Below are 14,752 nucleotides of genomic sequence, written 5' to 3'. Positions count from 1 at the left end.
GAAGCCGCTCGGGTCAGGAGCCAATCCGGAGGAGACTGAGTCAGCCAATTCCTAGAAACACCCGGTAGTTCCTGCAAGAACGCTTTAGAGACCCGAGAAAAAGCGGCAAGCATCTATCTTCCATCCGACTGAAGGTCAAGCTCAAGAATAAGGACAGATGTTCTCTGACTGTGCTTCCCAACTGATAACGTCCCCACCTGCCTGGTCCCCTCCATGAACACAAACCAAACCCCTAAAACTGGACGTGCCGGCGTGCTGCAGGGAAGGAGGACCCAGAAAGCCTGGCATGTGCCCCCTGGGGCCGGGCAGAGGCCCCGGGGCAGGAGGGGCGGGCGCGCCCGGCAGGGGTGGACACATGGGGGGGCGGCAGAAACCCTGCAGACAGATGAAGGGAGTGGGGGCACCGGGCCTCCGGGACCACTGCCAGCTGCACTGTTTCCCAGAGTCCTTCCTGCTCCCCCACTTCAGCCCTGCCTTAGGCCCAGCCCCACCCCACCCGACTCATTCCCCCTGTAGCCCAGGAAAACGTTACTTTTTTCCCAGTGAGAAGAAATAAACACAGTCCTAACCAAATACTTCGGTCATGTACCCTCCCGGGAGCCCTGGGGCCGGGAGACGCAGCCGGCGGGCTGAGGCAGCAGCCGGGGGCACCCGCCTGAGGGTTTCCGCCACGCCGCGTCCACACACGGTCAAGTGCCACATCGACTCGGCCAAGCTTTCTGGCCACCTGCTGCTGAGGTGCCCGAGGCCTCGCCCTGAGACAGGACAGGACGCCCAGCCACCCTCAGGCCGCTCTGCTCTCCTGGGCTGCCAACCCCAAACGACTCAGCAATGACGCGATGACGAAACCACAGCCCCGCGCCTGCCCTCAGACCCACGAGGTGGGCCCTCAGGGTCAGCGTGTGGAACCCCTCTTTCCCGGGCCCAAAGGAAAGGGAGGTGAGGCAGTCTCAGAGGTGGGTGCCTCTGGGCCTCAGGCACTGCGCTGCCTCACCCTCATGATCACGTGTTCTCAGCTCCGGTTCACGGCGGAGAGGAGGATGCACCGCAGCCTGAGGGCAGCGGCTGGGGTTCCACGCCAGGACCCAGGACGCAGCTGAAGTCGCTCCGGAGATGAGTCACTGCAGCCCCGGGAAGCCGCCGTCTACACAGCGGGGAGAGGCAGCGCGGTTCTCAGCGTATCGTTCAAGGTAAGCAACCGCGGAAGAGGCAGGAGCACTACGGATCCTCAGCGGCCCTGAATCATCCTCACACTCCATCCGTGGCCACGCGTGGCTTCGATACCATCCCCAGCCCCGCGGGGCTCAGCTCGTCCTCGCCTGGCACCGCGCCGACCGAGTCTTGGTCTCCCCGAGGCAGATGGATCTAAGCCAACTGCTGACATTAGGATAAATATCATACTCAGGAGGCTAAGTGAAATTTCTTGCTAACAATAGTTGCATCACCATCCCATAGCCAAAGAGCACCTCAGCTGCCCTAGGGTTAAACACACACACACACACACACACACACACGACACACATGTACACAGTGCACACATGCACACGCACACACACGTGTAATATCTCTACATATTAAATATATATTAAACATGCAGCATTTGTTTTAAACGACCATTCGCTCATTCTCAGGTACCTACCCACTTAACCGGTGTGTTCTGAGTTACCTGCATGGTGCCAGCTGCTTCCTGCTCCCCGTCCCAGCGCCCAGCTGAGCTCCTTACGACAGTGAAAGTCCATTCTTTCCCAGCAGCCCCGGCACCCACAGGGCCTTAGCCTCGCAGGCAACTGGGGGCGGGAGCTCCAAGGCCCTAGGTGCTCGGGGGCCATGAGAAATGAGCTCAGAAGTACAGATAATAAACCAAAAGAGCCTCAATTTTGGATCCTTAGCATGAACAGTGCTAGTAAAACACAACACTTTAGTTTCCCCTGGAAAAACCATGTGGGAATCTGCCCACTGTCTTCACCAGCAGAGAGGTGTGGACAAGGAGGCCGGAAGGCTGGCGACCCTTGAGCTCTGGCCAAGGTCAGGGCTGTACACTGAAGCAACTTCCCCACCAGGCAGTCCTGGAAGTCCTTCCTGATAAGGTAGTCTGCCTGTTACTGGAAATCGCCTGCCTAAGGGCTGTAGGTGGGTCCCAAACTGAATAAAAGGATGGCGAGGCCGGAGCCCAAGCGGAGTCCTTCCTCTTGAGCTGGGCTCCCGCCTGGTCCCCCAATATTTCCAAATTATTGTTTGTCTCGTCTCTGTCACTTGCGTGCGGTGCGGCCCCTCTTCCAGAGCCCGAACCCTGAACCACGCGGGACGTGGGTCACTTCACAAACCAAAGGAAGTTCAATGGTCCTTCATCTGACAGACAGGAGAGAAGCAAATGCCGGAGGTGCCAGGCCAGGGCGGGCCTCCCCCGCCAGCGCTGCCCGCCGCCGCCTGTTCTGGGAAACAAGTGGACGAGGCGGCATGTTGAGCGGAAACGGCTCTGCTCCCCCAGGACAGATGGCCACCCCCTGCGCCCAGGAGGCTTCCCCGGGGCCGCCGCCGCCGCCGCCGCACCGCGCTCCCCTCGTCACTTGTCACGCTTTAGAACTTACGTGCATTTGTGCGACCTGCACGGACTGCCTGATAGATGCTGGGGTAATAAACACAACTCTGCTGCTGAGCAAATGAAATGACAATAAATGAACGAAAGGAAAGCCATCAGGCGCAGAGGCCAGGCAAGCTCGGCACGTGCGCAGAAACCTCAGTGGGGGTCGGATGTCCCATGGTCTGTACGGTACAGAAAGGGTCTGCCCTCCAATGACACAGCCCAGCGTCCTTCCCGAGGGCCGTGAACGCGGGCACGTTTCAGGTTTCCATTTCCGTCCGCGCCCGCGGGCAGGCTCACTGTCCCTGCCCCACAGGCTGCCGGAACAGACGGAGGCCTGGCTCGTCATGCCACAGGCACGGGCCGGGAAGGCCCGGGTGCCAGGCGTCGTGGTAAGTGCTGGGCAAACACAAGGAGTAATTACACTCGGTGCCCAGGCCTGGAGGTCACTTTCAAAAGGGCCAAGTGCTCCTGGATGAGGAGACCACGATGAAGGACTTCCATCCGTGTGCACCGGACGCCGGCTCTGCCTCCTGCCAGTCCCCGCGGCCAGGGTCAGTGCCCCTCCTCTGCCCTCCGCCCGGGCTCCCGGCTCCGGGGCTCCGTGAGGGGCACGGTGGCCGGCTTCCCGGCTGTCCTTACACGGCACACGGAGGCCCTCCGGCTGGCGACCCTGCGGCCTGGCTTCCCCTGGAAGAGGAGACAGAGCCAAACCCCAGAACAGCTGCTCTGGCGCCGACAGCTGCGCCGAGGTCAGCGAACACCCGCGTCTCCGGGTCCCGGGCCAGGTCAGAGCAGGGACCACGTCTGCGCCCGAAAGCCCGCCCTGAGGACACGGAGGCCCACCCTCCGGGGAGGACTCAGCCGCCCCGCCAGCCCCAGCGCCCCTCCATCCATCGCTTCTTCACATCGGGGGCGAGACCTCATTGCACAGCTCCCCATTTCCAAGTGTGGAAAGCAAACCAAGTCCCTTTCAGCGACGGGATGTGCCCAAGTAACATGTTCCTCAAAGGTGGGAAGGGCTGAGACCATGTGCAGACTGTACCCCTCCCCGCCCCCGCTTCCCCTCGCCCCCCGGTCGGCCATCAGCCGCAGAGCTGCTCCCAATGAGGTCCTGCAGTCGGAGGCCTTGTTTTGGGACAGATGATCCCTCTCCACCTAACACGCCAAGTCCGACTCTCCATGGAGACCACCCCTAGGGGACTAGCGTCTTGGACCGCTGGGCATTTTTAGTCTCATGGAAGCCACGGGCGGCGTAAAGAAAAAAGCATGAAGGAAGCCAACCACAGACAGACAATCCAATACCAACAGTCCAGACGTACAGAAACGCACACGACGAGGTGCAGTCATTCAGCTTCCACAGGGCGTCTTGCTTTGCAAAGTGATCTCTAATAGGATTTCATGAAAATCCTTTATTCATTTGATTATTTGTTCATTCCCTAAACACATATTTACTGAGCTCCTGCTGCGTTCCAGACAAGAGCTTGGCAAATGAAACAAAACTGAGTACGGCGACCGCCCTCACATCTCGCCCGCCAGGAAGGGTGCAGCGTCACCAAACGATCCCAGGTCAGGAACACACCTGCAGTGACTGCCTGCGTCCGGGGGGAGGCTGAGGAAGCCAGGTCGGAGGAGGAGGAGGGCTGAGGGGGGCACCCTGGGTCCGTGTCACAGCGTGGAGTTCATTCTCTACGGGGGAGCGTGTCTGCGAAGACCCGGGAAGGGACGGTGCTGAAAGGTCGCTTTGGCGGGAGGCCAAGTCCTGGGCACGTGGTGGGTGAACGAGGGGGGAGGGGGGAGCAGGGGGCCCTGAAGAGCGCTGCCGGGCTGGAACCGGGGGCAGGGCTGCGGGGCAGTCAGACGGACAGGACGGTGCTCGAGCCACACCCGGCTGCTGGCGGCCGGAGATGGGACAGACGTGAAGGACACGCCCTCCTAGGCAGGGAAGCCTTGTGACATGACGGGTCCCTATTTCAATGCAGGGAACAGAGCGAGAGGGACTGTCTTGGAGGGGAAGCTGCTGGGTTCAAGCGGGATGGGCCAGCTGGGTTGTGAAGCACATTCCTGTGGAAATGCCCATTCGCCCGTTGGATGGATGGGCCTCAGGCTCAGAGGAGATGAGTCTGAGATACAGGTGAGTCAGCATCATTCAGGAATGATCCAAGCCAGGGGAGCGGACAGAATGCCCTTTAAGGAGAGTGTGTGGGTTTAGGAAGAGAGAGAGGGAGTGGGAAGGAGGGGGAGGAGGAGCAGGAGAAATCAAAGGCCTGGGGTGAGAAACCAAAGCACCCCAATATTGAAAAGACAGGCACCCGGCCCCGCCCCGTGCCCGAAGGACCAGCCGGTGCTGTGCCCTATGAGAATGACTGCTCCGAGTTAGCACCTCCCGCCACTCTCCGAGGCTAAGGACAAGGCGTGTCGGCGATACAGACGTTCTGGGCAGCGATTCGAGCACGAAGAAGCGCCGAGAGGGAGAGGACTCCTGAGAGCTTTCTGAATGGGCAGGCCAGTTCCTATCGCTCACGCCTAAGACTTGCTCTGTCTTCCACGTGTGTGGCTGCCGATTCCTCCAGGAAGCCCACAGGGCTGCACAGTCCCCGCTGGGAGAGCAGGGAAGTCCACGTGGGCAGGACGAAGCCAGGGCTTCCCTCAGAATCTGGAAGGGACAGCCCGCGGTACCAGTTCCGAGGCTGCTAAGGAATAGTCCCAGAGCCCGGTGAGCAGCTATCCTCTCCGCTACGCCGAGGACGAAACAAAGGAGGAGGAGTTCGGACCGCACCCTGGAGGACTTCAGGACTCGGTGCGATCCAGGTCGGGCTTTCTCACCACACGGCTTGAAGACGCGGACGTAATCAAGGCCGGGGGCGCGATCTCCTTCCCGGGAGCGTGTGTGTCTTCTGTTTGTTTCTTAACGGAAACGTTCCCGTGCCCGGACCACGTGGCTCATTACAGACGTAGAGACAGCACACGCTGTCACCACGCCAGGGCCAGCCGCGCTCCGGAGCAGCCCCGGTGCAGAGCTCTCCCACGGCCACGCCGTCCAGCCTGAGAATCAGCGGGAAGGCCAGGAGCGTCGGAGCGTCCTGAGCCAGCTGGGAACGAGGCCCGTCGGACCGAGCAGGGTGCGGGGTCAGGACAGGCCTGGGTTACGGAGAATGGGAGGCCGCGGCTAAGTGGCTTCGGCTGTGAGGAGGGGCTCCCCACGCTGGAGAAGCATCCCAATCTGATGGCACCTCCACAAGCAGTTCCAGAAACTCCTTTGCTCCTTATTCCAGACCTGCCACTCCTCACCCACGGGCCTGCGCTCTCCCTGACCTTCTGCAGGAACCAGTTGATGGAAAAGAAAAGAAGTCCTTCAATTAAAAAGAAAATCTGAGCCCTAGCTGGTTTGGCTCCGTGGATAGTGTCGGCCTACGGATCGAAGGGTCCCGGGTTTGATTCCAGTCAAGGGCACATGCCTGGATGCAGGCTCCTCCCCGGCTCAGGCCCTGGTCGGGACTTACGCAGGAGGCAACCAATCCATGTGTTTCTCTCACGTCAATATTTCTCTCTGTCTTTCCCTCTCTCTTCCACTCTCTAAAAATCAATGGAAAAATATCCTCGGGTGAGGAATAACGAAGGAAGGAGGGAAGGAAGGAAGGAAAGAAGGAAGGAAGAGAGAGGGAGGGAGGGAGGAAATCTGAGTGAGAACAAATAACAGGGAGAGAGGAACACCGAACAGGCTAGTTGGGTTAGCATGATAAAATGATCGACTGTTTTCCTCCTCCCCACTATCCAAAAATTGTGTATTAACTTGCTATTTTATTACATGCACAATGTTCACTCTTTTATAACATAAAAATTTACGTTAATCATCGAGCTGGAAGACCCTGGGAGAGACTGAAAAGGGTGTCCCTCACCTAACCGGCCCGCCTCTCAGTGTTTTCCTAATCGCTGGGGCACGTTTCGCAAGGCTACCACCCACCCATGCCCACACCAGGCCCCAGGCAAAGGCCGTTTCCGTGGTTCCAGAAAAGGGGAAAACCAGGCGGCTGTTCGTTGATTTTGGTGGGGAGCTGTGTGGTGTTGTGCTGTGTTTTGTTTTGTTTTGTTTGTCCCTTTACTCAGTGCCCTCGTTTCCTGCCTGAACTTGCTAACCAGAAGCAGCAAGAGGAAACTCTGTGGTCAGACGGGGCAAGAGGCCCCGGCTGGGAGCAGCCGCGTGGCTGTGTGGACGTGGGGGCCCTCAGAGGAACGGCAGCGCTCCAGGGATGTGCTGGTAGAAACTGGCCCAGACTGGGAGAGAGGCCGCAGTTCCAGGCCGCGACCAGCTGTGCCTCCACGACGGAGCCAATGGTTTTCATTCTCCATCTCGTCCGATCAGAACATGGACAAAGGTCGCCTCATCTGCCCAAAGCACCGTGCAGGGCCCCGGGTGAAGGCTGTGGTCCCCGCCTCCCGCCTCCTCAGTGGTCCTGGCTGCGCACGGCTGGGGATGGCTCTGCCCTGTGCCCTCTGAATCGGAAATCCAGACACGGGGTCTGAAAACAGAGTAATGAGAGCAGGACTGCCTCGGGGTGGCACACGGCGCCCGCAGTGCAGATGGGGTGGCAGGCCACTGCCCGTGTCTCCTTCGCCAGCTCGAAGCATCTCCCTCGGCCTCCCCCTCCCACCTGAAGGCACTTTCGGTTTCCGCTGGTGCACCCAAGGGAAGCTCTCCCGGCTCTGAGCCGGACGGTGCCTCGGCTCTAAAGGCAGGCGCACACAGGCCCCACAGATGTGTAAAAGCTGTATCTGCCCTCACAGCAGGTCCAGCAGCCCCTTGGCGAGTCACCACGGGCTGGGGCTCCGGCTCAGAAAAGCCCCCTGCGCACAGCCACCGGCAGCACCGGCTCTCGGCTCTGCTCTGGCAGGCGGGCGTGGTGAGCACTGGGGCCAGGAAGGAAACTCCCCCGCAGCGGCCTAGCCGTTCAGACGCCTTAACGAGAACGGCAGAGCTACCCCAGAAGCAATGACCTGTGACCATCACAGCAACTGGCGCACAGATAACGCCCGGGAGAGAGTGACCGAGCAGGCAGGATTGTCACCTGTTCACACGCCCCAGGATCGCCTGTCTCGTCTCCTGCCTGACATGTAATTGGCACCCTGAGTGCATAGCCACCATGGAAACGCTCGATACCAACGCCAGGAGGAACCTTGCCAGTGAGAAGGAGTCCACAGGGCCCATTTCTGCTTCTCTGTGTCCACCCCCTCAGCCAGAGGCCAGCCGCTCCCCAAGGACCAGTCCGCCCAGGCCCGTGGCTGCCTCCAGCGCGGTGCGTGGCCACGACCCTCCTCCACGCTTCCCCTTCAGCGGCCACCCTGCCCTCTGACCTTGCTCCACCTTCCTGCAGAACCTCCCCTCCACCTGCAGGTGAGCAAACACCGGCGCAGTGCCAGGCCCTGGGGAATGGTATAGCGTCTGGCTCAAATCTCATTCTTGCTGCTGTTGGTTCAGCCAGGAGCAAATTATCCCTGAACTTCAGGATTCTCGGCCCTAAAACCCACCTTGCGGGGTGGTGGTGAGGATTAAATGTGATTGTGTATTTAGGGCGCTTAGCAGAAAACTTGGCACAAAGTAAGGCCCAGTCCCCGGCCTCAAGGAACCCTGGGGCTGGTGGGGATTTTGCTAGTTGAACCTTACCCGGCACTGATTGCTCAATCTGCTCGCAAATCACCGGCTCCCCCAGCATTTGTTTGATGCTTTGGGTTAGGTTTCTTCTCTCCCACACTTCCTGTGCTTCTCACGCCCGGCAGGCAGGCACACGGCTGAGGGGCAGAGCACGCGGTCCCCCTCCCCTGGAAACTGAGCTGAAACCGGAAGCACATGTGCTCTATAGGTAAGAGGAGGGGGAGGAGAACCGAGATAAATAACCAACGACATGTATGCATTTCCTGCAAGCCCACCCTCCAGCGAGGCCGCACCAGGCAGGTAGCCGGGCCTGCCAGGCTGGGCGGAATCACGAAGCGGCACCCCCTGAGGTCGGAGGTGTAGCTAAGCCTGAGCCGAGGCTCCAGGGAGACAAGACCCTCCAGCCGCTGGCCTGCTGGACTGTGAGCAGGCGTGGCAGGTTACACGGCAGCGGGGACAGACCCACCAACGGGAGATGGAGCCCATGGGGTCCTACAGAGGGTGCTGGAGAGAGGGAAGCAGAGCAGCGCTCCTGGGCGCCCGCATCAGCACCCTCTCCCACGTCTTCACCCCTGCTCAGCTTCCCTCCCCTGCAGGGGGTGCAGATGCCATCCTGGAAGATGCAGCTCCGTCTCACTTCCGACCCTGCCACGGTCCCGAGTCGGAGGAGCTCCGATCCTCAGGTCGGTCCTCGCAGCCTGCCGGCCACGGGCCACGGAGACACAGCACGGTCCTCGCAGCCTGCCGGCCACGGGCCTCTGAGACACAGCACGGTCCTCGCAGCCTGCCGGCCACGGGCCACGGAGACACACCGCGGTCCTCACAGCCTGCCGGCCTCACCGCCTCGGCGGCGCCTGCAGGGCTCAGAGGCACGGCCAGCAGACACGGGAGCCATCGAGTGCCACGGTGGCAGCATAGTCCCAGGGCACAGCTGTGGCCTCCACTCGCCGCCCAGTTCACACAGAACAGCACGATTAGTTGCTTCAAATTCCACTCAGGTTATGTATCTCCGGGGCCCCAGAGCCCACGAGCTGACCTGTGTGTACAGCACCCTGCCTGCAGAAGCTCGGGGCGCCTTTGTTGGCTGACTGACGGATGGAAATTCAAACTCTGCATAATTCCTGTCCTGTCAGCCCCTCACCTCCCCACCCTCACTTGCCACATCCCCGAGCAAGACCACACTTGTCATCCATCTCCATCTTGAAGCCAAAATACCCAAACTGCTTTCACTAAGAGGCATTGGGTCCCCATTCAAAACTCAGTTCCACAGACAGGAGATTCCCGGTTGCCTAGGGATGGGGGTTGGGGGGGGATGAGGAATCTGGAGATGCGGGTAACATCTAAAGGGCACAGGTTGTTGGTAAGGTAAGGAGGTGTTCTAAGGTTCACTGTGGTGATGGCTGCACATGTCTGTACATATATTAAAAACCACTGAGTTGCATATTGTAAAAGGGAGTGAATTGCACGGTATGTAAATTATCCTATATAATGAAGAGGGAATATGCAAATTGATCATCACTCTGCCACAAAGATGGCGGCGCCCACAGTAGAGGCCAAGTTCCCCTAACGAGCCTTAATGAGCAATCAGCAGGGACCTGAGGCTGCGCCCCCCTCTGCCCCCATGGGGCTTGGCAGGGGACCTCAGGCCGCACCCCCCACCCTGGCGCCAGGCTGGGGGAACTCAGGCCACGCCCCCCACCTGGTGGGGCTTGACGGGGGTGGGGCCGGCCGGGTCTGGATCTCGCCCAATGGGGATGGGGTCGGCTGGGTCTGGGTCTTACACAATTTTGAGATGCATGTGGATGGGCAGGGACTTGACTCTGGGTCCCGCAGCACGCCCCAGACTCTGACAGGAGGAAGATTTTCATGTATATTTTACTAATTTTCTTTCATCTCTGACACTTCTATTACAGAGAAAGGGCAAATAGCAATATTAAAGTATTTCCTCTAATTAATCCCCTTTTAATGTGCAAGAATTTCGTGCACTGGGCCACTAGAATCTCAATAAAGGGGAAAAAACACCTCAGCTCCCTCAGCTCTGGACTCATCTCAAGGAAATTTCCCCTGACTCATGAACAAAAAGAATTCCATTCCAGACACTGCAGAGCAAGGAATCATCCACTCACTCGTTACTATCTATTCACCAGCCAATATCCCTGGGTCACAGCAGGGCCAAGTGCATGCCGGAAATGAAGGTGCGGAGAGGAGCCAGACCAGGTGGGACTGGGAGCGTTTCGGTGCTGAGCTCCTGGACCCTTGGGTCCCCAAACCGCACTAATACGTCACCATTTTCTCCACTCCTTTCTTCTCGGGGTTCAGGAGAGGAGTGGGGTCTCCTGATCCTCTTTTATGCTCAATTTAGCAGTTAAAACCCACAAGCTGTGGCCCTCTCGGGCCCTGCCTCCTCCCAGATCAGAGAGAACACCGCGGCAGGCCTAACAGGGCTCCTCTGTGTGTGTGGAGGGGGGACCTGGGGTGGGGACGTGAAGAGGGAAGATGCCAGGCTGGGCCGGGTATGCTTAATCCCCCTAATCCTGTGAGGATCCCAGGCGTGGCTCCAGGCACGGAGAGTACATAGCCGCCTGCTCTCAGGCACATGCCACTCCATGTGACACACTCAGACAGGACAACCCTCCTTCACCCTGCACAGCAGGGACAAGTTTACACAGCATTTCACGTGTTTTACTCTTAAGACCTCCCATGAACTGACAGATGGCCCCACAGACGGAGAAGGTGAAACGCACCTTCAAGTGCGGTGCCCAAGCCTCCCCGCTAATAAATGACAGAACTCAAGTTGAAGCCTAGACTCCTGACGCTAAGACCAATGTTCCTTGAGTTCTATTGCTTCTCAACACCAGCTCCTTCTCCGGGACCCTTGCTGGGCATGCGTACTTGATTGCTTCTTTTCTTTCTGAGAAGCCTTCCATTTCCAAGCACCAAAAACGACAGGTTTTTCCCCGGCCACTGGCTCGGGAGTCTGGAGCATCTTCCTGTACAGCCAAAAGGTTGCAGGTTCAATCCCCCCGTCAGGCTGTGAGGACCCATCTGAGGATCAGAGCTCCTCATTGGGAGGCAACCAACCAATGTTTCTCTCTCTCTCAAATCAATAAAAAATAAATTTTTAAAAAAGATAGGGTTTTGTTTTAACCACAATCCAGATAGATTCCAACAGGAGGCCGTATAATAATGGTTAAGAGTAGAGATTTAAGTTGAACAAATTTGGTTTGAATCCAGTCTATCTTTTTATACAAACTGCATACATTCTCCGACTACAACAAGCCACCATTTAAAAGAACTGTCTTAAACCCTTCCCTACTCCAACAGAAATGAAGATTAAACTGAATCCTTAGACAATTCTCAAAACCAGGGACCCTTCCTCAAATCTAACCAAATCCACCCCCGCCCCCAGCCTGGCCAGCGGCGCAGGACTCTTTCCCCGTATTTTGTCCTCAGCCTACGTGGCCAAATCGCAAGACCAAAACAGGCTCTCCTTTAGGGTCTCTCACATTTGAAGGGAGAGCTGGCAAACACATGAACTATTTCAGTTCAGGGTTAGTTCCCACCAGGAGGGCCCCGCTTCCCTCTGCTGTGGAGAGGACATGTGGAGCGGACGTGTGGTTCCAGACAGAAAGGGCTGGGGTCCCAGGTCCACAGAAAGCCCCGGAACAAAGCTCTCCATCCGCATCCGCGGGGACCACCACCTCCAGGCCCGGTGCCAGGCAAAGAGAAACCCTGGGCGGCTTAGCATGCTCATCCGTGTGACCCGCTGGTTCCGCCATGTCCCCTCCACGACACGTGGCTCGCCCTCTTTTTTTTTTTTTTAGTATTAACTTTTTATTTAAATCATTTTTTATTTTTCAATTACAGTTCGCATACAATATTGTGTTAGTTTCAGGCGTACTCCCAGGGATGAGGCAGAATATGACTTCCTAAGTGATCATCCCAATAACCCTGTTCCCATCGGACACCATCCATAGCTCCTGGGGCATTACGGCTCTGTTCCCCGTGCTGCTCGTACATCTCCAGGACAAGCCTGCAGCCATCCACTTGTACTTCTCCATCCCTTCACCTTCCCACCCACTCTCCACCCCCTCCCAGCTGGCCGCCCAGAATGTTCTCTGCATGGATGAGCTTGTTCCTGTTCTGCTTGTTGGTTTATTTCAGCTTTTAGTCACTTGTTGATAGAGGAGTACTTACTGCCGTTTTCTGGTTCATACTTTCCCCTTTTCCTTGGCTCACCTGCTCTTCCCTCTGTCCTGGTCGCCTCCCGTTCCTGCTGGCAGGCCCCCCCCTCGTCCTTTCCCTACGCTTCCTGCGGCCCATCTGTACTTGTGGTTTGAGTTTCTTCCTTTCTTTCTCCTGTCTTTTCTGGTACCATCGGTACCACGTGGCACGCATGCTTCCATCTCTTCAAGGCAGTGAAACACACACGTCTTAATTTCTTATCCCAGGCTCCTCCCAGGTTCTCAACCTCCACAGCCCCTCATCCTCCCCCGCCCTCCCCCACTCCCTCCTGGAGCACAGCACCCTGAGCTCAGACAGGCTGCTCGCAGGAACGTTCAGTCAGTGCTTGCTGAGCCCTGGGGAGGGAAACCATCCGGGTGGGGAGGAGGAGTCCCGGGAAGGCGGCCGGCTGCTCAGGTACCCCGCACCAGGGCACACCCTGTCCGAGACAGGGCCCGAGTCTGAAAGCGAGTGGAGGCGGTGGGCTGGCTGAGCACAGCTCCGGCAAGGCTGGGCAGAGCCGGTCTATAGGATTCTCTGTGCAGGGAAAGCGAACACCCCACTCCTCAGAGGCCACACTGACCGGGCACACACCACCGTGGCATGGAGCAGGCCGAGAGGTCTAAACACCCAAGAAAGGCAACCTGCCGCTGCCCGAATAAAACAATAAAAACTGAAGTGGAGATTATAGGAGAAATGCAAGTCCACGGGGAAGCCACGTCAGGCCTCTCCCCTCCTGCTGTCTCCATCTGCGAAGTGGGAGCAAGAGGCCCTAACTCAGAGTGTGAGGATCAGAGTGAGGCGCACAGTGACGGCGTGAGGGGAGCAGTATCACCTGCTGTGGTTTGTTACCCGTTTTGCTGAGGATCAGGGAGATGATGCAGCGGGGAGCCCTGGCAAATGTGTCAGGGAGACAGACAGACAGACAGACAGACGGCACTACAGCCATTGCCCGCCTGGGCCCGGGGGAGACGGTGGCAAGAGTGGAAGCTCAAGTGCCGCCAGCCCGGTGCCAGGCGCCTGGGTGCCCGAGGCTCCGTGGGGTGAGGGCTTCTGATCCCCCCTAAGTTTCCGCGGGGTGCCCAGGGCCCGGCTGGGGGAGAGGGGAGGTAGGGAAGGAGGCGGCGACCTGGACGTACCTGCTCTCGCCGAACTCCTTCCGCTCCCGCAGCCGCAGCCACTTGCGGAGGAGGAAGCGCTTTCGGCGCGGGGACGCGCTGGGTGTGGAGCAGTTGGACCACGGCGTGTCCTCGTCGCTGGAGGGCGTGATCTCGATGGCCGGCAGCTGCAGGAGCTCCTTGCCGGGGGCCTCGCCGCCGGGCAGGGGCAGCTCCCGCGCCAGCCCGGCCTCCAGGCTCCGCTCCAGCACGTTCCTCGCGCGGCGCAGCTTGAAGCGCCGGCGGCGGAGCGAGGGGGTGGACGCGCTGGACCAGACCGCGCTGCCCTCGGGCGCGCCCTGCGGCCCGGGCACCTGCAGCGCGGGCGGCTGCAGGCTCTCCATCAGGTTGGCCGCCGGCATGGGTCCCGCCGCTCCGGCTGCCGCTCCCTCCCGGCGCGCTCGGCGCTCACGTGGCAGCGCGGGCTGAGCTGCGGGGAGACCGGTTCCTCCGGGAGCCGCGGGGGAGCGCAGGGCGGCGGCGCCGAGTCTAAGTTGCCGCGGGTCCTCGGCCCGCCCTCGGGGCTCCGCGCCCGCGGGGTGGTTTCCTCCGCGGCTCCCGCGCGGGCGGGCGTCGTGCCTCCGGGACTCGGCAGCCGGGCCGGGGGCGGTCGGCAAACTCTCAGCGGTGCGCGCGCGGCGGGCCGGGCGGAGCGGGCTGGGCGCTGCAGGAGGCAGAGCGGGAGGAAGAGGCGGAGGAGGGAGGAGGGGAGAGAGAGGAAGCGAGACGCTGTATAAAAATAAAGGAGGAGGAGCGGGGTGACGAGGGGGTGAGAGGAGGTCACCTCTGTCCCGCAAGGCCAGCGCTGGCTCTGACGCTGGTGGAGCTGCACACGGACGCCCGGGAAGGCCGCGCCGGCCGCTAATGCAATCGTCTCCAAGCAAACTTTCTCCGAGCGGCAGACTGGCCGCAGCGCTCATAAATCTCTCCCCCTGATTTCCCGGAGGGGGGTCCGGGGGGAACACAGGGCACGTGTGTGTGTGTGTGTGTGTGTGTGTGTGTGGCCGGGGGCGGGGGGAGCGCGGGCAAGCAGAAGGGACAAATCCTGGAGGAATTCAGCCCTCACGCGCCAAGGCCGCCCGTGGCACAGGGTTGAGGGGCAGCTCCCTGGCTCTCTTCTCCTAAGCGAGGTGCTTTCTT

At 59.5% G+C, this 14,752-nt stretch overlaps 1 protein-coding gene across 1 annotated transcript in view; it reads right to left on the bottom strand.

Moving 5' to 3' along the window:
• LOC114228861 (sialidase) overlaps window positions 1–13,974 on the bottom strand; it is a 29,551-nt gene extending 15,577 nt beyond the window's left edge. The window contains exon 1 of the mRNA XM_054712839.1: window positions 13,595–13,974. Within this exon, the coding sequence (XP_054568814.1) occupies window positions 13,595–13,974 (380 nt within the window). The remainder of the gene's footprint in view (window positions 1–13,594) is intronic.
• Window positions 13,975–14,752: the final 778 nt, after the last annotated feature.

The sequence above is a fragment of the Eptesicus fuscus genome, chromosome 23 (assembly GCF_027574615.1).
Source record: "Eptesicus fuscus isolate TK198812 chromosome 23, DD_ASM_mEF_20220401, whole genome shotgun sequence".
Classification (NCBI taxonomy): Eukaryota; Metazoa; Chordata; class Mammalia; order Chiroptera; family Vespertilionidae; genus Eptesicus; species Eptesicus fuscus.
The sequence above is the reverse complement of the archived record's forward strand: the minus strand, read 5'-3'. Positions and strand labels throughout refer to the sequence as shown.